Below are 27,568 nucleotides of genomic sequence, written 5' to 3' on the forward strand. Positions count from 1 at the left end.
CGATCCGCTCCTCACGTGTTAACCTCTTCGACATGTCAATGGCTGTGAACAAAGAGAAACTTGTAAATAACTCAGTTTGGTAAAGTAAATCCGTTGGGCATCTTTCTTTGCCTTTAGACAACAATTCTGATGGCAAAAGAGCCAAACGGGACAGGCCAAAAAAAAAAAAAAAAGAAAAAGAAAAAAAAAGTAAATAACTCATGAAACAATAAAGTTACGTTGAAACCAAGCACACCATTGTTTTTCTTGTGACATTACCAATAAGTTTGATGTTTCACATGGCCCTCTTCCTATTGAAAAAACAAAAGTTGTGTCCAAGATGGCCGACTTCTAAATGGCCACCATGGTCACCACCCATCTTGAGGAGTTTGCCCCCTCACATATACTAATGTGCCACAAACAGGACTTTAATATCACTACCCATTCCCATGTTATTTCGGTGTATCCATATAAATGGCCCACCCTGTATAACAAATCTGGTGCAATATTGGACATGACTCACCTTTTACTGAACGTAATACTGTGAGGAGGAAACAATGCAATTTGAAGATGTCTTCCACCAGCCAGGGGTCATGCTGGGGTCCAGACTGTTTATTTGTGTGTGTGTGTGTGTGTGTGTGTGTGTGTGTGTGTGTGTGTGTGCGCGCGCGTGTGCGTTAGACTGATTGACAGCCTTGACAGTTTTGGCAGTTATAAGATTCGGAGGTGAGCATTTTGATTGATGATTCCATGTGGGTGGCAGCCTGTAGATTAAAACCTCTAGTAGACAACACACACACACACACACACACACACACACACACACACACACACACACACACACACACACATGCACACACACAGTCGACTCACATTTATTATTTGGAGGCATACTGTAAGCCATAACTATCATTCACTGTCTTACCGTAATGCCGTTCTGCCGTTACTGTCTCATCTCTACATTTAATACACTATAGAACAAACGTGTGGGTACGTATAGATGAAAGAAGACCAACTCAGTACTTTGCTAAATGAATATAATTTATTCAAGTGACCTCACAATTACAACTATACTTTTATAGACACTGCATGAATAAATAAATAAATAGCTGTAATTTCACTGTCAACAAACATCATTTTCAGTGCTGCATTTAAAGGTAAACTAATTTGTTCCTATGCTTTTTTCTTTTTTTTCCTGGTATATACATTTATCACACAAAAATACAGCGTCATTGTTATTTACGACATAGAGCCAAAAACGTGTCAGTCCACCAGCTGACGTTGATTCTTTTCTGCGTGTGCGTTCCGGTTTGTGGATGAACCCTGGAAACTACACACTCATCTGTTGAGGAGAACATTTACATTCACATTTAAGTCCAATGAGATTGCCTGACACTTTGCATAGCATCAGACCAGACCGCCCTGTTTGAAGCTGAAGCTGATTTATCATCGATCCCAAAACTGGTTCAGGTCAGATCAGGATCTAGTAGGTCCTACTATACCTCAGCTGATATGGCTGCACAAGGGGATCAAGTCCCCTTTGCTCTCTGTAGACTAACTTCAAGGCCATTCTGACGTCTTAAAGGATGAAGGCTGGTGTTATTCTAGATCTTTTACATTGCGACCTAATTGCCTAAAAAGGCAAAAATCATAAATAATATGATTGTAACAAGTTTTGCCACTGAAGACGAAACCTTAGCTTTCCTACCCCCAAAACAAAACACCATACTTCTGGGATCAATAAGGATTATGTAAAAGGTTGAAAAAATTTGGGAAACAGCCAGTTAAAATCCTTAAACTTTCCAGATTAAAACGCCTGTTCAAGATCACCTACTGGTGCAAGTCCAGACAGCTTCCAGCACATCTGCTATTTTTTGTCACTCAGTAGCAGTCACATTCACTTGTACCTCTGCCAGTTATGCTTGATCTCCTCCGGTTTGCCAACACAGTAAAGCTTCAACTCCATTTATATTTTTGGCAAGTGCTCACATCGTTTGAGGTCATGTTTTTTCAGATGCCAGTAGAGCAGTAGGACTCCACAATGGTAGTCTCACCCTTCTTGTCGTACTCATGAGCTGATGTTGCTCCTTCATGGTTTGAACCTACAAACCTCGATCAGTTTGAAGCAGATGTTGAGGTTTGTGCACAATTTTGAGGTCTGTGATAAAATCTCACAGAGCAAGTGGTCATAGCAGGACTATCAGAAAGCAATGCAAAAATAGCAGCAGCACAAGAAGCTATCTGAGAAGGTGATCTTGAGGGAAAAATGTAAACCAGGTATAGCTCGCTGAACTTTTTGAGGTCAGAGAGGACCAAAAGACCGACTAACACATTGTTGATTTCGGTCTCACTTGGTAATAATTGTTGACAAAAACATCTAGAATTTTACCAGCCTTATCCTTCAATGGAAAAATATTTCACACATGTCACCTTTTCAACATGTTCCTAAATCACTCATTTTTTACCACTGACGTTTGAATTAAGGCAAGTCCATAAGATTCAAAAAGACACCAACGAACCACAACGATGCTAAGAGGAGATAAACACAGTGAAGTCAACTGGACAACAGTAACACATAACAATGCCAAAAATCTTCTTAACTTGACAGATTTTTTTGTTTCTTTTGTTCTTTTTTCCACACAGGGCAGCAGTGTGTCTGGTAGTTTAAAACTGCCAGGCCCTTGACAATGTAAGGACTTAAACTGAACAATGTATGAGGGTGCTCAATCAAGTAACACTTCAACGTTCATCACTGCTAATATCGCACTGTAACACACTCCTTACCAACCATAATTTTTGAACCTCTGTGCAGCATTAATCAAATGTCCTGAGGGCTGATCGACTTGGGGCCGGATCGATGATGACTGGTGCTACTAACACCATCCTGGAGGAACAATCATTTCCTGTCCCCACTAACCTGCTGTGGCTGGCCAGTCAATACAGCTTTAGGATGAGAAAACAAACTATCATAGGCGCGCGCGCGCGCACACACACACACACACACACACACACACACACACACACACACACACACACACACACACACACACACACACACACATATATTTCAAAATGGCTTCTGTGAGTTCATGTTAAAAATAAAAATCACTGAAGTGTTCTTGATTACTTTCAAAGTTCACTGTCGCGTCTTGCATTGAGATTTATTTCCAGGCTGCTATTAGGTTCCAGTCATTTATAAAATCTGTTTGCAAAATGAACATCATGTGCTTCTACTGGTGTCAGTGTTACCATTCCAGCTGTAAATGAATGGTAGTTTAAAGATGTATTCCCATTGTATGTTTGACAAAAACAACAATAGCAAATTGATTTTCATAATGCATTGAAATGAAGGGAAGACAATGGCTGCCTGGAAAGTACAAAGGGAAAGAAAGGTCACGGGGTGGCGTGTAATAAAGTCAGAGCTCCTGTCTAATTACTCTGATTCATGATGATTCAGCAGCACACAATTTAGGTTCAGTGCAGAACTTTAGTGTCAGTAGCAGGAAGCTTATGATCATTCTTTATGTCTCCCTGTGACCATCAAACTTTATTTTAGAATAAATACTGGATCAAATGACTACATCACCGAGCTCAGAACCACTCTTTTGTGCTCCAGACTATTGTTGTCGTTTTACTCACTGTTTTAGTTTTCTGATTTCACTATCACCATCTCATCAGCTCACATTAAAGAGATTGGGTTAAATTACAATAAAGTTGTAACTTTAGGGACTCGTCAGTACTGACAAGAATAGCAAAGATCAAAACAGAGCTGAGCAGAAGCTTCATTAATCTCATGGATAGGTACTTTCGGTGGCTCCCTTAGTTCCACCACAGAGGATGTATCCGCATATTTTATTTGGCATGGATTTTTACAGTGGACACCCTTCCTGACGACACCCTGCCATTTATCCGGGTAGGGACTTGGGTCAAAATAGTGGGAGTACACTAGCTTGTGACCTCCTGAGGCTGGCTTTGTGTCTCCTCCCAGTTATGAACTGGTGATCTTTCGGGTGTAAGGCGAGCGTGTTAACCACAACACCACTGAGCCACCCATTGCATTCAAATGAATGATAATTTTGCCCTGTATCTATAAAACACCCCCACAATGAATTCTTCTTATGCTGTCACTCATTGATCTCTTTTGTTTAGTGTAATCTTGTCAATACAACAAAGATGGTAGTTAGCTTGCTAAGTGTTGGCAGTGAATGAAAAAAATGTTTTTATGGAACGCTGTTTGGGATTTTGCTGATTTAGTCAGTATCTTCTATTTGGTAAAGTCAGGGTTTGGTTATATAATTATGGACTTCAGCAAGAAGATTAAATCGAGCTGAAAACAGAACATAAAACTTGCAAACATCTACTGGTCTTCAGGTTTAAACAAGACATGGTAAAAATGAAATTTAGTAAAATGTATCTAGCTGTACAACGTGGGTCCTAAAAATATTATTGCTCTATCAATAACGTTGTTCTACATGAAACTCAAAGTATGATAAAAGCTTAGTTGTCAGGTGCATGTAAACGAACTTACGTATATTATGCTTTAAATAATGACTTGTAGATGTGGACACAGTTTCTTGGTTAGATATTGCACTATTTTCATGATCCACAACAAATCCTTGTAGACTTGCTCATATAGGCCTGCTGTACATCCATCCAAAGTTCCTCCGATCACTATAGCAGCACTTAAATGAAAATGGTTGAAGTTTCACAGAGTCGTGATAAGAAAACACAAGAATGAGTGTGGCATGATTCGCACAGATGATTGAGTCCGTTTGCTGTTTCTAGGCAAGGAATCTCAAAAAGAAGGAGGCACCATATTGCCGTCAGAAACTTTTGGAGTCACTTGAAAGCCACAGCAGATGCTTTGTTGATTTGGCTCCCAGTGTGGCAGTAGTAATTTTCCTGAAGAATATTGATGCCTCTTTTGACTGTTCCTTCTTCTTTACATTCCTTGGTTCTAGTTTACTTTGTGCCTTAAATGTCTAATCTTCATTGTGAAAAGCCTCTGGACTAGATGCCCCATCATCACTGAGGACCTCCGTGTTGGTAAAGGTCCCAGCAAGTGAGGCACCCAAGACCTGCCTGACAGGAGCCATCTCTGAAAGAATTATGTTATCATGGTTGCTTACCAGTGTTGCCTTGTCCATTATCTCCTTGCTGTGCTTGGAAACAACAGCATCCAGGAAGTCGTACTTATGTGACAGCATACCACTTTCAAATAGATACTTTGTCAGGTAAGAAAAAAACACATTGGCCAAGAAGGATGCCGCCATGGACACAGACTTGAAGGGGAACCTCTGCTGGACAAAGTGCTCTACATCTCCAGTGAGGTGATGGACCTTCTCCTGGGTCACCCAGCCGGGGTAATAGATGAATGGAGGTAGTTTGAGGTAGGGCTCCCCTCCACCAATGCGCAGCAGAAGACCAAAGATATAACCAGCCACAGAACCATAGGTGTTGGTGCCCTTAACGAACAGTACACTGAGAAGTTGGGGGAATATGATGACATAGACCAGATCAGAGCTCAGGTACCACAGGCCGTATACTGATCCTGTTAACAATGCCATGGCAGTGGCCAGAGCTCCGAACACAAAGATGGTGAGGCGCATCACCCAAACAATCTCCCGATCTGAGGCCTGTAAGGGAGATGAAAGGGATAAAAGAGTAAAGACAGAAACATAACAACTGGAGGGGAATAGGGTGTTAACTTAAATGAAAGTCAGTTCAGATAAAAGATTAGAGCCTACAGCTAAAGTAGTGTCTGTGTGAGGTTGCACTTAGATACGAAAGCGCTTGGAGATGTAGGTTCTGTTTGAAATTATTCACTCGTTTTCTTCTCCATACTCTTATTATTCAGGGAAACTGGATGTTGAGAAAAGGTGAGCTCAGTGGTACAACAGAACAACACTGTAGGGCACTATTTGGTCTTAAAAAAAACAGGTCTTATCGAGTGATTAATCCAATTGTATTCATTTTTTTCCCTCCAATCATAATTAATATGTTCAAAGGAACATATTAATTATGGAAACCAGAAGAGAGGTATAAATATGTGTCTGCAGCCACTTTTACAACACAACCGAGGTTAGGGTTTGCATTTCAACCAGTGGTGTGGGGGATCTTGGAAAAAAAGCAAGCATATGATTTGCAATTGTTTCATTTTTCATTTTTTAGAATGACAATGCTCCCAAATACACAGTTAGTGCAATAAAAGGATGCCTAAATATATTTTTTCCTACCAGAATATAAAGAAAAGCAGGTTGACTTAAGACTTTTGCACAGTATTAGCATGCACAGTAATTTTCACAATTCTGAAAATTAATGTCTGTTACAAATGTGATGGGAATGAATAGCAGGAAATCTCAGTGGGACCAATTTGGCAGATTGTCTAACCATCTAACATTATCTAACAAATAATTATAACACAAACAACTTACAAAGATTTCCATCTCGAGGTTTCGGGTATTAAGCAAATTCGATAAAGTGCACATTTAATTTCTGCTGTAGGCTCTTGTTTGGTTGTATTTTTCGTATGAAAATAAAGTTGATTTATTGATAGGCTGACTGATGTTTGGAACCACTTGCTGAAATTGTGCAGACGTACGTGTATGCTAGGAATATTGCTCTTACCGACTGCCGAAACGCCAGCTGATAAATGTTCCTGGCAAACATGGAGCTGGCTGAGAGTATGGATGAGTCTGCTGATGACATGACCGCAGCTGACACAGCCCCCAGACCAAAGAAGGAGATGTACGGTGGGCAGAGGTGCTGAAGCACTATAGGAAGGATCATGTCAGACTCATCCTTATCCTTTGGAGGGAGGGAACCATATGTAGTTTGGTTCCAGTCTGAATCAGGACATGAGAAACAGATAAAAACTGATAATTGTAAACAATGCAAATTTCACAGCTTATTATTACGGCTCTTATGAAACATTTAGCCAACCAGTCAATCTTTGCACTCAACTGTCAAGATTATCTATGTGTTAAATTAGAAAAACAGTCATTAGCATTTGTCTTAATTATTGGTTAGAACAAAAAACAGAAAGAAAGTGCCTTGCATGAGGTAGTAACACAACGTAACTAAAGCTGAACAAACTGTACCTGGCCCACATTCGCATTTTAAGATTAGTAGCATTACTTTTCCAGCCACCCTGCAGAAAATTAAGTGTACGGATTTCTTTATTACAATTTTTGATCCCTTAGCTTTTCAGACAAAAAAAGTTAATGCTCTCAGTGGATACACATGCTTTAAAGCTGAGAAACAAAAGGCCTTAATGTGCCCAGGTGCCTTAATAGCAGCACAGATTCAATCTGCGGTTGGTCAAAACACAATAAACCAAGCCACAGTAATAATAGTACGAATTAAACTGGATACTGACTGAAAACTAGACCCCAGTTCAACATAGATGAGGGTAATATACTGGTTTGTTAATGATCCGTGGAAGCATATGAGTCAGTATTAAATAATTATGGACATTATGTAGATTAACTGCATTTAACTGTTGTCGATTAATCATTGATAATGGTTAACATCATAAGGGAGCCAATAGTTCTGACAGGCTATGTTGAACTTATTAGATACAAAAGTATGCATGGACGCTGGCTGTACTGATACCCTCATCTTTGTTAAGCCAACATTCAGACGACTATGGTTTATATATATATGTCTTTCTCTACCCATCCCCAGATATTCATAGGCAGTGGTTGATTAGTGCCAGTTCTACAAGTAACGGCTTCAGATGGACCAGATTAATTAGCTCCTCTTCAGATGTAATATTCACTAAATTGCCATGGTCTGATGGCTCTCTCTCCTCTGCATGTCGTGACAGCATCCGTCTGCTGTTTACCCTCCAGACACTGTATACATCTGCATTTACACATCTGAAAAAAGAAAAGGGCTGCTGGGGTGTAAACAACCCCATGAAGCCAGGGTGCTCTCTTTGATCACACTTTCCCGTTTGAATAAAGGATGTGGTTCTTGGATGTTTCGATTGTCTTGTGATGTTTCATTTACTGCTTAATCACTGTGCATGTCTGTGCGTGTGCACATCCGTCTTGGATTAGTCTCTGATTAGCGTGTGTTTGCCTAAAAAGTCTGATTTAACAGCTGCAATCCAGACATAACAGCGTGTGTGCATATAAAGCACCAGTGGCACTGTATAGTGATTCATACTTCTACCTGTCTTTGTTGTCCTTGTAAATCTGGATGCAAATGACAGCTAGCTCCATTACTGCTTAAAGAAAGGATTATATATACTACGCTTGGGTACACTGTTTAAAAAGAACTGTTTCTGCACACTCATCTAATTCAGTTTATTAAAATATTATGGGACCCCATTTTAGCTTTAAGAATAATAATGTCTGATGCACCTGTGGGTGCATATTTGTGTTTGTGTCTCTGTGTGTATTATTACCAGTGGAAGCCCCTATAGCTCCTATGAGGACAGAGGGGACAGCCATGACCAAGCAACCGAAGGCAGCAAGGAATGAAAGGACCTGGGCGTAGGTAGCTGAAGAAGCAGAAAGAACCCGTTGAAAATAGACCTGCCAGGGAATCCCCCCCAACATCTAGAAACAGAAACACCAAACCAATGCATTACAATCAGCAGTCTGAAAAGAATACTGTGAATCTCTTTGTTTCTAGTAAAGATATCCATTTCAGTACTAAGAAACCGTTAAATGCTATGTGCCACAAATGGGTCTCTTAAACATGATGCTTTCATTTTGACTTCAGTGAAAGTGTGTCTGCAATTGACTTTAGAGTTGTATACTGTCTCTCGGTGAAACTTCAGATAAAAGTTATGGCTTACAAGCAAAAAGAAGTTGTCCGCCCAGAGCCAATTGTCTTCAGGCTCAATCTTCCCGAGCCAAGGAGATTGATAGATTGTTTTCTTGGCTGTAACACCGATGTCTGACACGGCAGGATTGGACAGAGCAAAAGGCACACTGATCCACTGAAAGGAGAAGAAAATCATAATGCAACATTGATACAATAAAACGTAAATATGGAATTATTGTATTTTTATACCATTTCAAAATCTGGCTGTTGAAATCAAGTTCTACTCTACCCTGTGTTGTTGATACAAAAGATGTTTTTATCAATTTCATGTTTTGATATGATTCTGTGTGTACTTAAAAAGTTACTTAAAAATCTTCTAGAACTGATAGAAGATTTGGTTTAAATATTGGCTAAAATCGTTAGAGCTGCTGGTTGAGTAGCTCCCAAACTCACCAAACCCAGAAAGATACAGAAGAGCTGGACCACATCTGTGTATGCAACAGAGTAAAGTCCTCCAACAAGTGTGTAGAAGATGGCTATCAGTGCTGAGATCACCACAGACATGTTGATATTTATATCCACTATCACACTGAGAGTCGCACCTGCATGGAAATATAACCAGTGTGAAGAAGAAAAAAAATATTCACTAAAATCTGGGTAACCTGATGTTTCACTCACAATGAGTTTGGGCATACAATGCAGTATACTGTAAAGCATAGATTAGATTTAAAGTGGTGAGATTCATGATCTCATCCATTGGGATGCCTACCCAAAGCGGACAAAATGGCTGCAGACCAGAAGATTTCTCCCATGAGTGCAGGGATGAACAGCAGACCACCCATCCTTTTTCCATATAGCTGCTGGAAGGGATCTAGCATGGTCACATATCCACGTGATCGCATGGGTTTGGCAAAGAAAAGCCCCCCTGAGTGATGTCAGATGTTGAGGTAATGCAGACAAAAAGCACGAGAGAAGCATTTTAGAAAGTTGTACAGTACTACTAACTTAACGTAAAGTGTGCTGATGCTGTATAATAACCTTAATGAATAGACCAAATTCTATATGCTTCAGCAACACAGCTTAAATTTACATTTACTTTAATATCAGTCTAATAGCACAAAGATCAGTCTTCCTACACCTAAATATCATATCAATATGAATTTAATGTAAAGGAATTTCTGTCTTAAAAGTAGGAAAGCATATTAATTTATAGGCAAAAAGTACATTACTACATTAAAACTACATTACATTACCTACAATAGGTGATGCAACTCTTTCCCTTTTTAATCTCGCTATAAGCAGATATATTTATCCAAGTTTTTCTAGGTTTCCTACCTAGTACAAGGCTGAGAGCATAACCAAAGGGTGCCTGTGCCCAGGCCAGGCCGAAGCCTGGGAGGTAGACACTTCTGCTGTTCCATTAATGTAGCCCCCTCCCACCCAAGTGGCTGAAAAAGAAGAAGAAAACTTATTTGTAAATTAACAAATCAAAAGAAAATATACATTTCAAGTTTTCCGAACTGCATGAGTATAATGGTGTAAACTGTGATGGGAATTTCTACTTCTGCCCGCTGCGCAATCTGTGCGTAAAAGACGGAGCGGAAGACCCTAGTCAATGGAAAGTTTATTTATTTTTTTGTCCTTTTGGACCTTACATGGTATGAAAATTGGACAAAATGCGCACGTGGCTGCCGTCGAACAGACACCAAGAAATACAGATTTAAAGACTCACCGGTCATCGTAAATCCACCAACGAACAAGCCGATGTCCCTTCCCCCAACCATGATATTCTCGCTCCGATCTAAGCCATCGCCAACTCCAGAGTTCTTATTCTTCCACGCAGCCCAGATCCCCACAAACAGAATCAGGACATAGAAGAGCACGATAGCCACGAGACCCTCGACGTGAATGGTCATCTTCCTTTTCTCCGCTTCCCCGCCGAGATCAAGTGCTGCTGCGCGCGGACTGGATACTCATGGAGAAAACTTGGAAGAAACAAAGGAAAAAACCCTTTAATGATACATTTGTGGTTTGTCAGAAATAATAAAAACACACAATCCCAACCCGCAGAAACACATTTTAAGGAGTGCAGACAAACTGTAACTGCAACTACATGGAACTTCATTTCAAAAGCTATCAATTTAATCAACCTGAAAACAATAATGTGTGACAAATACATTTCTTAAAAGAAACGAAACAGAAGCATTTTATCACCAGTGTGTCGGATGTAATACTGGCTAAGTCCAAGTGATGCCAGGCGCTTCCAACGCCGTTAGAAATTACAAAGTATTTCAAATTTCTTTTTCAGGTTTTCTGCGCACATGCACGCTTACTGCAAATATTCAGCTGTTACAGTTTTAATGCTCCTTGTTAACCGAAGTTATATTGGCCTGAACAACTAATTATTTTCCCCACTAATAATAATAATATATATATATATATATATATATTTTTTTTTTTAACCAAATGTCAAAGTTAAAATTAGTAAACGTGAAAGTGTAACAAGTAATACATTTATATATACTCGCCAATTATAGTTTAAACTCCTCGGGTTAAACTATATTTTAGATAAAATGACCGATTTGCAAATTCCTGCTCGGAAATACTGCGACCATGAATCTTACCGTATCCAGCAGGGACTTCAGCTTGTTTCACTAAATCAACAGATCGGAATCAGAAACGACGCAAACTCGATCCAGTGGTATCAGTCCAAGAGTGCGCACATTATTAGTGTTACTTTAGTTAGTTCTTTACAACAGCTGAACGTGTTTTAAACGCGTTATCCGCCCTCATTTACAGATATTCCTTTCGGTCACTTGACTTAAGTAAGTAGAAAAAACAACGTATTTACAACTTTACGCTTTCAAAGATTTGCACCCACATTTGCATGTTTCTGGTAACTCTATTGTGCGCAAAAGTCGGGCACTCCTTTGTAATGGCGATGCATTGGGAAAAAAATCCGGTCCGTTTTCCAACAGATTCATAAAAACAGCTGCATTGATGAGGTTCGTGCTCAAACTCAAACCTGAGGTTCCCCGTTGCGCTGACACCATGGCGCCAAGAGGCCGGTGTTGAATTATTGAGCTCTCTTTAAATCGATTGTCAATGCAGTAAAATGCAATTACATTCGGCAACCACATATCATTTTAGTAAAGTCATTACAAAATATAATTTTCTTACCTTTGCTTTGGAAAAACGGGTCTAAATAGATCACAACAGCTGGGACTCCAAAAGTAGATTCAAAAAGTGTAAGAGACAAATTATATTTGTGATATATTGCGCTGCCAGTCTGTAATCCTCCTGGACGACCAAACACCATTCAACTATGTTGTTTTTTAAATCACAAATGCTGGTCGGCAGCAGAGAGGGAGACGGACCGAGCGAGGGAGGGAGAGAGGCTGGAGGTGGGTGGAGGGGTGGAGATGAATGGGAGTGGTGGGTTTATTGGGTGCTGTCAGGGTGGGTAGATGGTGGATAAATGTCTTCCAGGGCAGGACGAAAATAGCACCTAATAGAGAATGGCATGACGCACAACCTCTGCGGAAAAGCTTTCCAATATCATAATATCATATTGGCAATAGATGAAACCTTTACTTTGCCAGGTTACATTTCAGGCCTGATTTATGATCTTGCGCAGGTCCTCGCTCGCTGATGATTAAGGCAAGGCGCCTTTACTGCAAAGGCTTGCTGTATGGCGGTGATGTTGAGAATGTGAGCCACGCACACAGGATTAATTTCCACTTTATAAGTCCGCATTACACATTCAACTCTGACGCCTTTTCGTCCAAAAACATCAATCTACTCGCAAGTTCGTGCGTTTGATCAATATGATGTTGAAGTAAACTTTTAGACATTTGGAAGCAGCACAGTTACAGTATTTTATTATATCGCCTTCCTGCACTACTATCTATTACTGTTAAAGATCTATGAAGGAACCCAGTTCCACTGTCCATGGTGCTGAACTAACATTTCGTATTTCTAGGTGGTTTAAATCATATTTAAACCGCCCCCTTTAAAAAAAGTATTTGCTTTGGTGAGTACTTCTCTGAGATGTTTAATTTCAAAAAATGATGTTGTTGAAGCTGAGCTCAACATGTGCACGTGAAAGCAGCAGTACAGCAGGGAAAGCCTGTATTGCACATCCATCAAGAAAGGCTTTCACTGATGCAAGAAGTGCTTTAAATTTGTAATTTTTTAACGAGGGAGGAAATAAAGTTACCTGTTTAACAAAATAAAATAAGTTTGATCTGATATAAATTCAAAACAGAGTTTTTATATATCTTGCACATGCCCAGGATCCTAATATTACCATACAGTTTAGCTCATTGAAATCTTTGGCAACAAATCTTTGGCCCAACTCAATGTACAGTCCATGTTTTAACCTGTGATTTCAAAGCAAATAATTCCTATAGATATACGATTTATCCCTTCTTCTGGAGCAGTTCAACAAGGTTTAATGTAAATAATCTTATAGTTTTATGGCATTAAATAGATTTTTTCCGTTAACTCATAATGTAATTTATCTAATTGATGTAAATGATGACAACGACTTGCTGAAATAAGATAAGTCACTTCCTTGAATCGTGACATGTCCTCTCATTTAGTGCCTGTGTGGCTCTTTTATACAGTCATTGGTCTGACAGCCTGCCAGAAAGAGGGCAGCTCTAATTGGAGGGTTTTCCAACTAATAAGCCTCAGAAAGATGTCCACAGTGTTACATGTCAGTAGGCAGACAGCCAGAAAAGCTCCGCAAGGTGGTAATAATTCCACATATATGGCTAATGACTCACAATATGTCAGAGCCATTCAAACAAAAAAAAAAGGTGCTCAGATGTAGCGATGCAACTGGTGTCCTATGCAGTACACCAAACAAGGCAGACTAAATAAATACAAGCAGCTCTTCAAAAATGGTTTGGGATGCCTTTTCAAAAGACCTTTGTCGCCATCCAGTGGCTTCGTCAAGATTTACGCAAATCTGAGAATAAGTTGGCAAAAAAACATTGAAATTATATTTTAATGGAGCTTCACAGACATTAACACATACAAAAAAGTTTTTCTGGGTGTTAAACGTCTAACAATCTATTATTTTACAAACATGGTTTTAAGGTATAAATGTCACTTGTGATCATAAATTTGCAACGGCCTTTTCCAGCCCCTTTCATCAGAGGATGCTTAAACTAGTAATAATACTTATAGTGTCAGGTTTTATTTTCAGTGTCATGAAAATCATTTAAAACACTGAGTACTGACATAAAATCTTTTTCTTTAAAGGGAACTGCCTTTCAGAAAGAGTTAAATCCCATCTAGGCAGAAGGCCAGATAAATGATCCAATAACATGAGAGTCACAGCAAAGAACATGGAATATCATTTATATCGTCTTTTCTGTGATGATTTCCTATAAAACACTGCCACCTTCTGGTCCTTCATAGGAAAAGCCTTACAGGGTTAAAGCTTCATAAGACTAGCCAAGGCTCTTGGTTGTTTATGTTAGAGGAAAGACAGAGGCAAATATCTGTTCAAATCTGACTTTGGTGTTTTGCATTATGGGGGCCTTCTCTTTTCCAGCTGATATCCTCTTATGGGTATGCAGGACAAAAAAGGATCCATGTCGTCTCACAGTTATTGTTTCAGTATTCCTCTTAGTCTTAGACATAGTTATTGAGCCTATAGCCACTGCTGGAAGCGGAGCAAAGCGAGGGAGCATGGTTGCCTTTCAGGGCCTCGGGGGGCCTGTAGGGTGGAGCAGGCGGATGTAAGTTGTTGAAGACAGGGGGAAGATGTGATGACTGACCCCTCTGCATATGGGGGGGACTCTGCCGTGACCTGTCGCCACTGCTGCTCCAACAAAGCACCATTCCCCCGGCCAGACTGAGACAGGCCGAGGCGTATCCGAGATACACAGCCAGTCCGATCTCATACTTCATTCCACTGTGAATTAATGGGTTGTAGAAATTCTCGATGACCTCGTTGGTGGTCCAGGACACGGTGACCAGGCAAAGAAGCCCAGCACAAAGAAAACAAATCCCACCGCTCAGGACCAGGGGAGATTTAATCAACGAACCCCGGGCAAAGCGGGTACATTTCATCCCAGTTACAGAGACCAGAGATGCCAGGACTGAGGTGAGACAGGAGATTACCATGAGCGCCCGGGCAGCCTGATGTGGAGAGGGAAACAGTAGACGACTATTAAACTTTGGACTATAAACGAACTCTTACTTTAACAGGTCTGGGCAATGAACCTGTCAATTAATATACTGCTTTTTAATAAGTGCAAACACTCATATTCTAGCCTATATTAAGAGTTATTGTCCGTCCCTATTAATAAATATCCAACACGTTACACTAAATTGAGACTATGTATGTTTTTCTGAATAGTGAGTCTGTTGAGTTTAATAATAACAGCAGGATGACCAAAAACTCACATAAGAAAATATATTCATAGATATTAATATATAATAATATTAGATATCTATAGATAGATAGATAGATAGATAGATAGATAGATAGATAGATAGATAGATAGATCGATAGGTAGTATAATCTATTTATTATATTAATAAAATCCAGGAGTGTAAAGTGATTAAAGCAACATAAATTTAATATTCAAGAGTCCTTAAAAGAACAGGCTTCTTGACCTTCCACCTACCTGCCCATCTTAAAACTTTATTCTAAAAGTGAATATGTACTAATGAGTTGGGCTATAAGTATTATTTTCATTAGTATTTAATCTGATAATTAATGAAAACTGAAAACTTCATATTTAAATTGTTCATTGTGCACATAAACGCCTAACTGGGTGTAAAGGTGGAAAATAACCATATAGCTATAAAGTTTCTGTGCAGCATGCTAATTGAAACTGTGTATTGGAGTTACAGAGTTATGTTAACATGCACGGTTGCTATCAAATGAATTTAAGTTAATAATTTTATATTATTATATGACAGGTTAGTAACTGGTTTTGTTTATGAGATGTCAGAATTCCAAAAAGGATTTTTAAAAAGATGCTTACTTCATAATGATCGACTAAACTAATAAGGTTTTCAGCAGGTTTTCAGATAACTTATTATGAAAAAAAAAAAAATAAAATAAAATAACCACCCTATATGTGTTTTGAGATTTCTGCTCTTCTCATTTCTCTACATGTTGGTGTTCGTGTAGTACCTGCAGGTCGGGTGGCAACGCCAGCAGAGACCTGTACAGCTCGCACTGGTAAATACCAGTGCTGCGCCAGACACACTCCATCCACAGGCCCTTCATGTACCCGGTGGCTGTGATAATATTACCATCCACATGAGCTCTGCTGCGCCAGTGAGGGAGCAGGGTTGCAACTATAGTTCCTGTAAACCCCAGCAATCCTAAGAAGAAGCCAAGGAGCTGAAGCGCCATGCTGGCCATGATCGGCTCCTTTCAGAGAGATCCTGAAATGGCAAAGTATGAAATTACCGTCAGTAAAAATATATAAACTCTAGTAAAAGGCAGTTAGCAGCATTTCAATGTCCCTTAAAACACGATGACGACTACATTGGATTCAGATGTTTCATAAAAATCAGCAAACATAAACCAATTTAAATACATGCCACTTAAAAAGAAAACTTTCAGAACAAAACTACTGACTGTCCCGCAGGTTGAAATGTGGCTGGATTACTCCTCTTATCGCAACGGTTCCCAGCAGTACAGTAATTCCACTGAGCTCACATCCAGTCACAGAGTCTGAGTCATTCCTCAAGTGTCTCTCCCGAGTGTGGGCACAAATAGCTGTGGAAACTTTCAGTATTCTGGCATCCGTCTCTGGTGAGTGGCAGGTGACTGCATGTGTAACTAATGAGTGCGGTGTTCAGCTTCACCTGTTTAACGCTCTCCTCTGGAGGGCAAACCACAGAAGTCTATTTGTTAAGCTCTTCGCCGCCCCTCAAGAAGGCAGAGAGAGAGGAAATTAAACATTTACAGAAACCACCCAACCTGAGAAGCACCGCTATAAGCCACTAACTTTGAAATTTTTCACAGCTCTGCAGGGTATTTGAAAGCGAAGGACTGAACGACTTGCTGACAGAGCCTCCAGCCGCTGGGCCCCAAACTATGACAAGAGAGGATAGCAGTGACTGCTGTTGTACTAATTGGCCAAATTATGTTATTTTTCAATGAAAATTTCTGACCTGACATCCTTTGGCATTTAGTTTTACATTTGCAAATGCATGCTGAGCCCTAAAAACACCATAACATTCAGCTGTAGGCTACAACTACAGATCCCCTACGTGAAAAGTGTGAAAAGGTAAAAAACATCCATGCTTAATCATTTACTTTTTTTCCCTAGACTTTATGTCTCTGAATAATACAATGTGGTAAATAAACGGACCAACAATACTATTAATTAAGGGTGCCTTTTTGCTCCCGCATGAATAAAACTGACTTTAAGTTTCACACCAAAGACCAAACTGTGCTTATACAGACCCATTGTTTTGAATTCCTCAGAGAACAGAAGCTGTTTATGAAGCCTGATTATTGTGCAGTGTTAGACCTGGCACTGCCGGAGCCTCTTAAAATATCACATACACACAAGCTTCCTTGTCCTTATTTAATGATTGACTATGCTGAAGGCATAACAATTAAGCAATACGAACAAAGGCAAAGCTGTGACAAGTGTCTTGTTTAAAATTTGCTTGCCCTGAAATTAGTCCAGTTTAGTCTTTGACTACTCTGCAAACCACACTGCAATACTTACAATATAAAACTCAATGACTGCTGCGTAGCCTTACCTGTACTTCTAACATTTACTTAACAGACTCCACATTTAAATACTCACCAATAAGAGGACTACAGGACCATCATCACAGGTGTCCAGATGGTATACTCGTCCTGAGATGCAGAGATGTACTTCCAGATAAACAGGGCCTTTGACTCCACATTGACCAGCTCCTTCTGTTTCTGCTCTTGTCTGGACAAACAATCTGTGGATGTGTGTTTGTGCGCTGCAGGACTGTCAGCTGCGTGACTGGCCTGTTTTAGATATCATCTTCATCATCATCATCATCATCGGCATTATCCCTGTCAGTGTCGGCAGCATCATGTCAGAGATGACATGAGAGACAGTCCCGCTGCTGGCTTCTTGCTCCTAACAGATAAACAGGGCCAATGTCAAATGTGGACCTGGAGGCAGGGCAGCGCTGCTAAGCTGAGGCAGACAAAACAGACATTGTCTTCGCTGGCTGTGCTGTTTTTGTCTCAGTAAATCAGTTCTGCACCTACAGATCTGTTGATAATAATAATAAAAACAAGAATAAATGAACACAGAATTAAATCCAACAACAAACTTGTGGAGGAATGGTTAATGTTTATTAACTGCTATTATAAGCAATTTAAAGAGACAAAACAAAGCTGCAGTCAATTAAGACTGTTTTTAACTACGTGACTTGCACATTAGGTAATTTTAGTTAACTAAAATTAAAACGATGTGTAGATGTAATTTAGCTACCTTAAATAAACAAAAAAATACAGCAAATGTATTTAGATTTAGTCAACACTACCAGCATGAGAAGGCTTTGACTTATATAAATCTGTGTATTGCAGCCTATATAAAACTAATAATAGAAAGTAATGAAGATTTAACTTTGTCTGAAACAAACAAAGAAAAAAAACTCACCTGAAAACAAAACATGAATAATAATGAAACTAGTGGACAATAACTCCACTTGTACATACTGTAGGGCAATCCAGGAAATGCTGGTGAATTCATTGAAGTTTGAGCTTCTCTCTCCGTGCTTTTCCTCATTCTGTGTCCCAAGTTTAACCTGGCGTGACATCCTCTTGGTATACAAGAGCATTTTCCCAGTCTGTCCCCTGGGCCCTTCATACAACTCTCTGTGACAGCTCTATAGTGAAGAGATGATCCTCTCCAAGGTCTGCCTGTGGGAGACGCCATTTGAATGTGGAACACTTAATAATCTTAGTTAAGCAGAATAATCCTGTGATTAGCAGCTGAGCACGGGTGGTTTGTTGGACAAAGTGCTAGAGGGTAATGTGTGTAGTACAGGGCATTCTTTTTAAACTGGTCTTGCCTGTGCCACACATATTTTGTCAACACACTTTATGTGGATTAACGACGAAACAGCCTACAAAGTCACATATCTAAAAGCCCCTGCTTACGCACAAAACACACACATAGACACAGGTGTTTTGGCCATTTGGCTGATTAGACCTCTGATATGGGGGTTGAGGTTGGTTGGACCAATAATGGGAGTTAAGTGAGGTCAATAAATTCTATCAGCAAACCATAATGGGAAAAAAGCACTGGTGTGGATGTCATACAGGGTCTTTCAGGTCACAAATCTGTATTTACTGCACACATTGTGGCTTCTCAAAGCATTACAATTAGTTATCACGAAAATGATAACTCCATTTAGCACTGGGCCACACCTAAACTAACATAAAACCACTTTGCTTTCCTGACATGTCAAAATGTCTGTTGTGAATATGGTCTATATCAGGGATATTAACCTATTTTACATTGTGGCCCACATACCTCCCACTTTGATCTTAAGTGTGATGGACCAGTGAAACTCACCCTTCTGTCAGTGCAAAGAGGTTTATCTACATATGTAATCCTTGAGATATCTTAATATGAGAAAAAATTTAATTTGTCACCATGACTTGTTGGGCTTAAATTTTTAGAAATGTGTAAAATTACAGAAACAGTACTGGTATCCCAAACTGTTTCTGTTAATTAACAGAAAATGCAAATCAGCATTTTTTTATTTTCATTTTTACCTTGGACGCATTTTGAAAAACTCACTAGTATATAGTGAGATAATGTATTTATTATATATATGTATATATTTAGTCTTCGAAAGTCAATTTACTAATACAAGTAAACATACTACCCCCCCACCACCACCAAAAAAACAAAGACAAAAAGCAAAACAAAACAAAACAAAACACATAGAGACATCACAAATTACTTTTTGCCACAATACTTTGCCAATTCCAGTCCCCAGGCCTTATATTTGACACCCAGGGTCTATTGGCTTGATAATCGGGTAATGGAACAATGCCACACAACATACATAAAATCTGGAACTGAATGTAGGCTATTTAAAGGCTATATAAAAGAACTGACTGTATCATTTAACAACTATCTTACTATTATGTATTAAACATTAATAATACCTTATTTCATTATTTAATAATACCATAGAGGAAAAGTCTCTATGGCTTTCTGGGATAACAGCTAACAGCTAACCCAGCTATTAGCTACAACTAGCTATCTGCTACTGTTTTTCAATGAGCAATTTTATTATTTTTTTCTTTTTTCGTTTGATTTACTTACAGTCTGTGCTGACATTTGCTTTCTTTTTAGCCTTAATTTAGTAACATATATATAAAGGTGTTGTAACTTAAGGATATAAATATTTTCCCATCCCTACCGCACAGATGAAAGGAAAGAGAGAGAGGGGGAAGTTTCGCGCCGTTGTCTGCTAATGTGTCATTAAAGAAAGCAGCTAGGTTAGCTCCCAATACCTTTACTTCCAGGATTTGCTATTCACGGTTTTATTTGCACAGGTAAGATTTTGTAATGCCAGCTTGTAGCCCTGTTAACTCTGTGTCTGAATTTGTGACTCTTGTGAGGCTCAAAGTTGATGAAAATGTCGTTTTATGAGTTACTTTTACCTAACTATGTTAGCTGACTTTGTGTTAGCCGAGTGTTTCCCAGTCATATTTGCTTATCTTTTTGACAGTCACTTAGCCAGCGATGACAATGGTCAGAGGGAAGCCATTGAGAAATGGTGGTAAGTATTCACAGACACATAAGCCTTACAAGAAGAACCGTAATGGGCCCACACCTTCTAGGACCATTATGACCCGCAGCCAGTGCTCCACTAGCTGCACCAGCTTCTTCAGCAGGATCCCTGCAGAGGTGTTTGACATGATCCTAGACAAACTGTCTGGTGAGTTTCACCTATTATTTTGTACCTGTAACACTGTTCCCCAATTCATATATAATAGGAGCTCTGTTATTTTGTAAGGGGCTTTTGGGTACAGCTCAGACCTTTTGTTTGTTTAACTTATATGAGGTGCAAAAGCTATTACCAACATACATGTGTAACTATGTGTAATTTTAAGCACTACTTTTACAACACTTTCTGCAATAATAGCTCCATTCTGGAATGTCCTGATGTAATTGCATTTTTGATGGATGAAAATGTGTTTGTGTTTTTTACAGTGCTGGAGATCAGTGTGTTCAGCATGGTATCAAAGGAAATTACTAGATATATTGCAGACTACATCTCCACTGTGGCCTGGAAGAATAAAATGATCCTCCAAAGCTTTCACCACTCCAGCTGCATTGAACAGAAATCCACCATTGGACACTACAGAGACCTCGGTATTTCAGTGTTTTGTTTAGTATAGCTCTTCTTGCTGCTTTTTAAGGTACCACATGTATTTCTGACAGCCTCAGCTACTATTTTAACATACCATCGAATGGTAATGTGACCTCGTGTTTGATGTCTTAGGTGTGTTGTTCAAGAGGTGTACCCTGTTGCTACCCACAAAGGACAGGTTAAAGTTTATCTTTAGCAAGATTTCACAGGTAAGAAAGGGGCAGGTGAGATGTCAGGCTAGAACAGAATACTGTAACTTTTTAAATGAGTTACATTTATTTTTAATTTTCATGAGTGAAGGCAACAATACATCTGGTTTTTGTAATGTGTTGCAAAAGTTTTAAAAAAATTAAACTTTGATTGCATTGCTGTTTTATGCAGCACAATATGGTGGCATTTTAACAGGTTTATTAATAATAATTATATGTATGATGTCAGGCAATTAAATATTACATATAATTTAGCATGATGGTCCTAATTTGTCTACATGTATTAAACATATATGAAATGTTGCTATTGCAAGAACTGAATATTTGCAATCCCACTTTATATCGTTGGAAAAAAAGCCTCTCTTATTGTTGTCTTGATATGTTTCAGATTCCCTGCTTCCTGTTGGAGAAATGTGTAGCACCAGACTGCTTTGCTTTCACCAGCTTTGGAGTCTTCCTCCAGGTGAAGACCCTCATGTAACGACTCTCATGTTTATGAAACCTGAATCTAATAAAAGGAAATAACCAACCAGAGCCCCAAAATGTGATAACATGCAAAAGATAAACTTTTTAGCAACAAAGACTATAGATATGTTACAGAGATCTCACCCTAAAGTTACTGTACAATAGACGGTCTTGCTTAGGTAGTAATAATAGCATAAACAGTAAGAGAAAAACACAGTACTTTACGTAAGGAAATCTTTAGCTTGGTGTGATTAATTTTTGTCTTTAGTTTTTCAGCTTGGTGTTAAAAAAATATCTGTAAAAAAGAAATAGAAATATTGAGGGGTGTTTTATTGATTCTTTTACAGACTCTGATTGCAGGGTGGGATGAGCTGGAGTGCCATAGAGTATTCAACTTCCTCTGTGATCTAACAAACCTGCAGCAAAAAACTGAAGGAGTCATCACTGCAAAACCAGGTGTGTGTGTTCCAGAGTTATCCAGAGAACAAAGCAGAAATATGATGCTGAGAACAATCCATGGCTAAAGCTTCAGTTACAGCCTCTTGCTGAGCCTGTGTCTTTTGTGATGGTCTTCGGGAGTTATGGATAAATTTGTATGTCCATTACCAGGTGTGAAGTGGTATCAGGAGCTGCAGCTGCGGCTATTTTGCCGTCAGGTTCTTTTGGACCCGTGGCCGAACCAGCCGGAGTGTCATTTCTGGCTGATGCAACTCCTGAAGCCTTGGCCCTTGGTCAGCCAGGCCCACTTACTGTTCATCCTCTATGGTCCTCTGCTGCCTGAGGGTGAGATAACGTATTACTGAAATATTAATGCAGATGGATAGTATCGACATTATGGAAACATATTAAAGTCATAACTACATCCTGTTATTTTCAGTGCAGCTTTGTAAATTCTAGCATGTTTTAACCTGAAAAAGGGCTTATTGCTCCAGAGAAAGTGTCAGCAATGATTTTTTTAAACAAAGCATAAAAATTAGAGAACCAGAAAACCACTTTCAGTGTTGTGAGGTGGCACAGGAGACCTGAGTAGGTTATGCTGGTGTAGTACAATTTTTGACATTTAACATAATCATTTTTGTTTGTTAAAGTAGTAGTGGTGCAACGGATCAAAAATCTCACGGTTCAGATCGGATCACAGTTTTAAGTCACGGATTGGATCAATTTTCGGATCAGCAAAAAAAGAAAAAAGACAAAAAATTAACATTTACTTATTCACTTATCGAAGTCTTTTTTGCCTGTTAAAAACATTCAACTCAAGACTCATTCCACGCAATTATTAAAAAAAAAATTATGGTTCAATATAGGGCCGTATAGGTCTTTGTATCTACCACTCAATTCAATTCAATTTTATTTATAAAGCGCCAAATCACAAAAACAGTCGCCTCAAGGCGCTTTATATTGGAAGGTAGACCCTACAATAATACCGCTCATTATATCGCACTCCGCTGTGATATAATGAGCTGTCACGGTCACGTAGCTTTCCGTTGCCCTGGAGGTCCACCCATTTGTAGTAGTTAGGGCAACAGAAGATGCCTGGGACAGTTCAGCCATAACTTTAAACTTTTCCTGCTCATACATGCTTGGAACGATCTTGCCACTAAAGTGGACGTGCAACGGGATATCATAGCGTGGCTCAAGCACGTTCATCATAGTTTAAACCCCTTGTTTTGCACAACAGAATACCCATCTGCAGCTAAACACTGCAATAGCTTTTGTAATAGCTTTAGCCCGGTCGGACTGGGCAGCAAAGGGCTGCTTAAATACCGCAATTTCCTCTGCTCCTCCACTTGGACCGTTAGCGCTGGCCATAACTATCGCTTGACAGACCCACCACGTGCACCATACACATACTTTTTTTTCTTCTTTTTCGAATCTTCGGATCACGTGCGTGCCGAACCGTGGAGTGGGATCGGTTCGGATTACGGATCAACCGTGACCCGTTGCACCACTATAAAGTAGTGTGCAGCATTTAATGATAAATAACTGAGGTGTACTTCTTCATGCAGGTACACTCGGCTGGCAAGATCTGGTGGAGAGGGGGCTTCCTCACACCGCTCTGTGGCACTTAGCCAAGGCCATCCTCTTGCTCTTTGGCAACCTACAAGTCAAAGGCTGGAGCACTGACTCGATGATCACAATCATGGAGGAGCTCATTGGTACGTTTGATGAATAAGAGAGAGATGCACACCGTGAGTTACAGATTCCCAAGCAATAAGATGAATAAAGGATCTGTTTCAAATCTATGTAAAACATTTCAGTTTAATGATTGTAAGTAGAAAAATCTCATATAGACTCCCTCAAGTGATTGTAGATGCTGGCTATTTGTTTCCTTGCTGTCTCCAGTCATTCCTCATCCGTGGCATGTGGAGAATGTAGCTCGTCTTTTGGTGCTTTGTGGCAGCAATCTCTGCTACACTGTTCTGGCCAGCAAGGCTCTCAATGGACGACTCCTTGAGATCTCAAGAATCATCGTCTACATCATACTGGTGAGAGAAATAATTTCCTGCTTTTATCCTAAGGTATTTATACTTCGTTTATAGTTAAGTTTGGTATATTAGAAAACTATTGCCTTGTAACTGAGAATGAGCAGTTGCTTGAGCCAGAACCAGCATGTGTAAGACTAAAGGTATAGTGAGTTTTGGACGAGCTTGCCATTTTTGCAAAAGCCACATTAGAAGGAAATCTGTGTGTAAAAATAACAAGAGCCGAGGTTCAAATGTAAGACCTTTCTGCTTTGGGGTGGTGAGTTAGTGATCTCCACTCCCTGATCATTTTCCCTCCATGTAATTTAATTAAAAATTGTCTCCAAGTTCACCCAAAATGTAAAAACAGAAAATATATAAAGACAATATTCTTATGTATTATTTTCTTTTCTTTCTTGAAAAAAAAAAAAAAAACAGCAAAAGGAATCACTTGCTCTGTCCATGGTCCTAATATTGATTGGCTATTTTGTATCTTCCCCGTAGGGGAATAGTAGCAACTTTAATATATATGTGTTTGAGCTCATTAGTGTTGTCCCTATTAACAGTGTCCCAATTGAATTTTATGTTTTATTCCCAGCACTGAAAATATCTTACCTTTGCTTATTTTGACTTATCATTACAGGAAGAGCAGAAACATTATATCATTCAAGACTGGCTCAATGTGTTCTTCTTGTGCCTTCACATTAGGTGTGTGAAAAGGACGGCTATCACATGAGTTGGGCGGTGAAGCTGGTGCAGGAGATCTGCAAGGTCTTCAATACGCCCCCGGAAAAGTTCTACTTCATCCAGCAACTGGAAAACACATTTTCAGAAGTCACCCGGGAATTCTTTGAGTTTTCTGTAGCAGGTGAGGTTGCGTAGCTTAGCTTTCTGACCACCACGGCGGACAGCATCGCTCCAGCTGTCGCCCTGATCCTTTTGTAATTTTGCATGCAAACTATTTTTTGTTTCTATAGCCCGTTGCAATACAGTTTCTTAATGTTGGAGGTGTTCTGGGTAAACTCCACTAGGAAGAGGCCCAAGGGTTGACTCTGAACTTGTTGGAGACATTATATATGCCTTTATATGTCTCTGGCTCTCCAGCAAGAATCACTAAACATTGCAGAGGAAAAGGATGTCCGCTTAGGATGACCACATTTCTGTTAAGCAGAAGCAATGGATGGATTGAAGGAAACCTTAATGGGTAGACAAAAACCATAGATCCCACAGTGAAGGCTTGTGGTCATGCGAGGTTCCATTTCTATTTATTTTATTTATTTAGTGGCAGTTCACAACTATAGTGAACTAAAGACTTTATATTCTCCAAGTTAAAAAAACCCCACGGGTTTGTTCCAAGGATAAAACTCCCAAACACGCTCCACAGACATAGGCTTCCCACCTCAACCGGACAAAGGACTCAGCAGTACACCTGCACTTAAAGGACAAAGGAGACTTTCGAAGATGCTAATGTTTACATTTTGAACATCAGAAGACAGATGGTTTTGGAAAGGAGTAAAGGAGACCATGCCCACTGTGAATGACTGTAATTGAACAGAGGTGGTGGTTTAGGACACCAGCTATAAGCCAGCAACAATGCAGCCTTAAGATCCATTTTCAGGCGTCTCAACCCCCATTCACACCTTGCCTCAGGTTACCTCAGTAGATCACATGATGGGGTCGGGCAAAGTCTGACAATGGCTTCCCAGTGATGGTAATAATTCACACATTTCTTCCACACCTCGGCTCATTTGACGACTCACACGATCAATAGTGGGTCAACAACCCTCAGGACCACCTGAAAAGGGGAAAATCCTCACTTTAAATACTTTGTGGGGCTCTTCACCATTTGATTTTAGTACAGAAGAAGCCTTTTGGATGAGAGGTGACCTAAAGTTCAGTTGCCTTATTATTTTAATCTCTCAAGAAAAAATTAAAAACATTTCCATGATGTTATGTGGTCATTTTAACCTTATCGAATGAAGGAACAGCAGAAAACTGCAGCACTGGGAAAACTACGGTAACAAGCATCCATGAACCCTGTACCACCCATGCTGTGTTCAAATAGACTGGGAAGTTAATGTGCTCATTTAAAAATGTTCAGATGTACAACAAGAAAGTTAATATATTCACATAAAAAGAGGAAACACATTTGCAGTAAGGGTGTGTGTAAGCATGGTTAAGGTGTAGATGAGAAAATGATTTTGTCTGCAGGTGGAGCAGCTTGTTTTGAAAGTGTGTGTGTGTGACTGTGTACTTGTGACAGCTCAGACAGATGGCATTTACAGGGAACTTATTATTTTCCTTATTTTAGTGAAAACATTGGGATGGATGTGTTTCCACCTCCTTTTTTCCCCTCCTACAGCAAATCCTTGTGTGAACCTTTAAATTCTGCTCCACCAGTGTTAATGGCTTCTAATACATCTGGAGGAACCCGCTTGTTACTCTACCAAAGTGTGGATTAATCCCTGCTATGAAATGAATGGACTGGACTGAAAAGATCGGGCAGTAGCTTTAAATAAAGGCCGTAGAGTGACATTTCTAGACTCAGCAGCATACTGAACGTGTATTTAATATAATTGTATCCCTTACACCAGTAGTTCCCTTCCCACATTATTTATTTTTAACGCAGCCACTTTACGACCCCACAGAGGAACCTCTGAAGCATATTTAGACTGATATAGAAAGTCAGTAATGCTTTTATCTCTTTCCAGGGAACCACTTTGATGACAGAGAGACTTTCCAGACCCTGTGTATCCTTCTGGACTCCTGTGCTCACTTCCACACTAAATTTCTTCACATGTTCCTCAGATAGGAATCATGCATATTAAAAGTGACAAGATGCAGAGGAGCGAGGGAAGAAATGGGAAGAGATAAATGTCAATAATGAAAGGGCTTAATGAATGAACTGAATGATAGAGAGTGACGGGATTTTGTAAAATCAGTTCAGATTTAGACAGACTTGAACAAAAGGAAGTTGCCATGGCGCTCAGAAAGCTGGGGGTCGATTTGAACCTTCACCTGTAGATTGAACACACATCTGTTTGAATAGCTGTTCAAATCGTATCACTATTTATACAAATATTTGTATCAAAGTTTTATAATCTTGTTCTTAAGACAGCTTTGAAGTTGACTTTTATTATACTATTTAATATTTATTCATTACAGTAGGGTTATTTAACTTTAACTATTTAGACTATTTATTTGACAGTTTATTTATTCGCACAACATGTAAGTGTGGTACTCACTAAGTGGTTCGTTGTGCTTCTAATTTATTAAAGTGAAATTTTTACTTTGATTTTG

At 39.4% G+C, this 27,568-nt stretch overlaps 3 protein-coding genes across 11 annotated transcripts; 1 reads left to right on the top strand and 2 right to left on the bottom strand.

Annotated features, from left to right (window-relative positions):
- Positions 1 to 1,024: 1,024 nt before the first annotated feature.
- On the bottom strand, positions 1,025 to 12,222 carry LOC309691091 (high-affinity choline transporter 1-like). The gene is given in 10 exon segments (XM_082508630.1): positions 1,025 to 5,615; positions 6,607 to 6,824; positions 8,393 to 8,546; positions 8,789 to 8,932; positions 9,211 to 9,359; positions 9,527 to 9,682; positions 10,093 to 10,164; positions 10,167 to 10,205; positions 10,490 to 10,742; positions 11,938 to 12,222. Coding segments are annotated over 9 exon segments (1,770 nt in total). The 5' UTR covers positions 10,674 to 10,742; positions 11,938 to 12,222; the 3' UTR covers positions 1,025 to 4,961.
- A 1,531-nt stretch (positions 12,223 to 13,753) lies between these two features.
- On the bottom strand, positions 13,754 to 20,226 carry LOC309691408 (claudin-14-like). Of its 8 annotated transcripts, none has more exons than XM_082509026.1 (5): positions 20,176 to 20,226; positions 18,455 to 18,658; positions 17,559 to 18,005; positions 15,920 to 16,176; positions 13,754 to 14,913 (listed from the first exon to the last, which is right to left on the bottom strand). In XM_082509026.1, exons 4-5 carry the CDS (start codon positions 16,151 to 16,153, stop codon positions 14,404 to 14,406), a joined length of 744 nt encoding a protein of 247 aa, XP_082365152.1. In that variant the 5' UTR covers positions 16,154 to 16,176; positions 17,559 to 18,005; positions 18,455 to 18,658; positions 20,176 to 20,226; the 3' UTR covers positions 13,754 to 14,403. The 8 variants fall into 8 exon arrangements, with proteins under 8 accessions (XP_082365152.1, XP_082365151.1, XP_082365155.1 ...); XM_082509025.1 differs by lacking the exon at positions 20,176 to 20,226 and adding an exon at positions 20,079 to 20,168; XM_082509029.1 differs by lacking the exon at positions 20,176 to 20,226 and adding an exon at positions 16,603 to 16,666.
- On the top strand, positions 19,333 to 27,528 carry LOC309691407 (F-box only protein 47-like). 2 transcript variants are annotated; one of them, XM_082509024.1, is made up of 11 exons: positions 19,333 to 19,788; positions 20,488 to 20,697; positions 20,973 to 21,134; positions 21,265 to 21,341; positions 21,730 to 21,804; positions 22,154 to 22,262; positions 22,416 to 22,589; positions 23,813 to 23,962; positions 24,150 to 24,292; positions 24,977 to 25,136; positions 26,980 to 27,528. In XM_082509024.1, exons 2-11 carry the CDS (start codon positions 20,502 to 20,504, stop codon positions 27,078 to 27,080), a joined length of 1,347 nt encoding a protein of 448 aa, XP_082365150.1. In that variant the 5' UTR covers positions 19,333 to 19,788; positions 20,488 to 20,501; the 3' UTR covers positions 27,081 to 27,528. The 2 variants fall into 2 exon arrangements, with proteins under 2 accessions (XP_082365150.1, XP_082365149.1); XM_082509023.1 differs by lacking the exon at positions 19,333 to 19,788 and adding an exon at positions 20,220 to 20,311.
- Positions 27,529 to 27,568: the final 40 nt, after the last annotated feature.

Source organism: Aulonocara stuartgranti (genome assembly GCF_965226115.1).
Source record: "Aulonocara stuartgranti genome assembly, chromosome: 16".
NCBI lineage: Eukaryota > Metazoa > Chordata > Actinopteri > Cichliformes > Cichlidae > Aulonocara > Aulonocara stuartgranti.

Excerpts from the sequence above, each read along its gene's own strand:
- LOC309691408 (XM_082509026.1), bottom strand. The coding sequence starts at position 16,153 with ATGGCCAGCATGGCGCTTCAGCTCCTTGGCTTCTTCTTAGGATTGCTG. Across the intron at positions 14,914-15,919 it reads CGTTGCCACCCGACCTGCAG|GCTGCCCGGGCGCTCATGGT; the intron begins GTACTACACGAA and ends TCTCCACATCAG.
- LOC309691407 (XM_082509024.1), top strand. The coding sequence starts at position 20,502 with ATGACAATGGTCAGAGGGAAGCCATTGAGAAATGGTGGTAAGTATTCA. Across the intron at positions 20,698-20,972 it reads GATCCTAGACAAACTGTCTG|TGCTGGAGATCAGTGTGTTC; the intron begins GTGAGTTTCACC and ends TGTTTTTTACAG. Across the intron at positions 23,963-24,149 it reads AATCATGGAGGAGCTCATTG|TCATTCCTCATCCGTGGCAT; the intron begins GTACGTTTGATG and ends TGCTGTCTCCAG.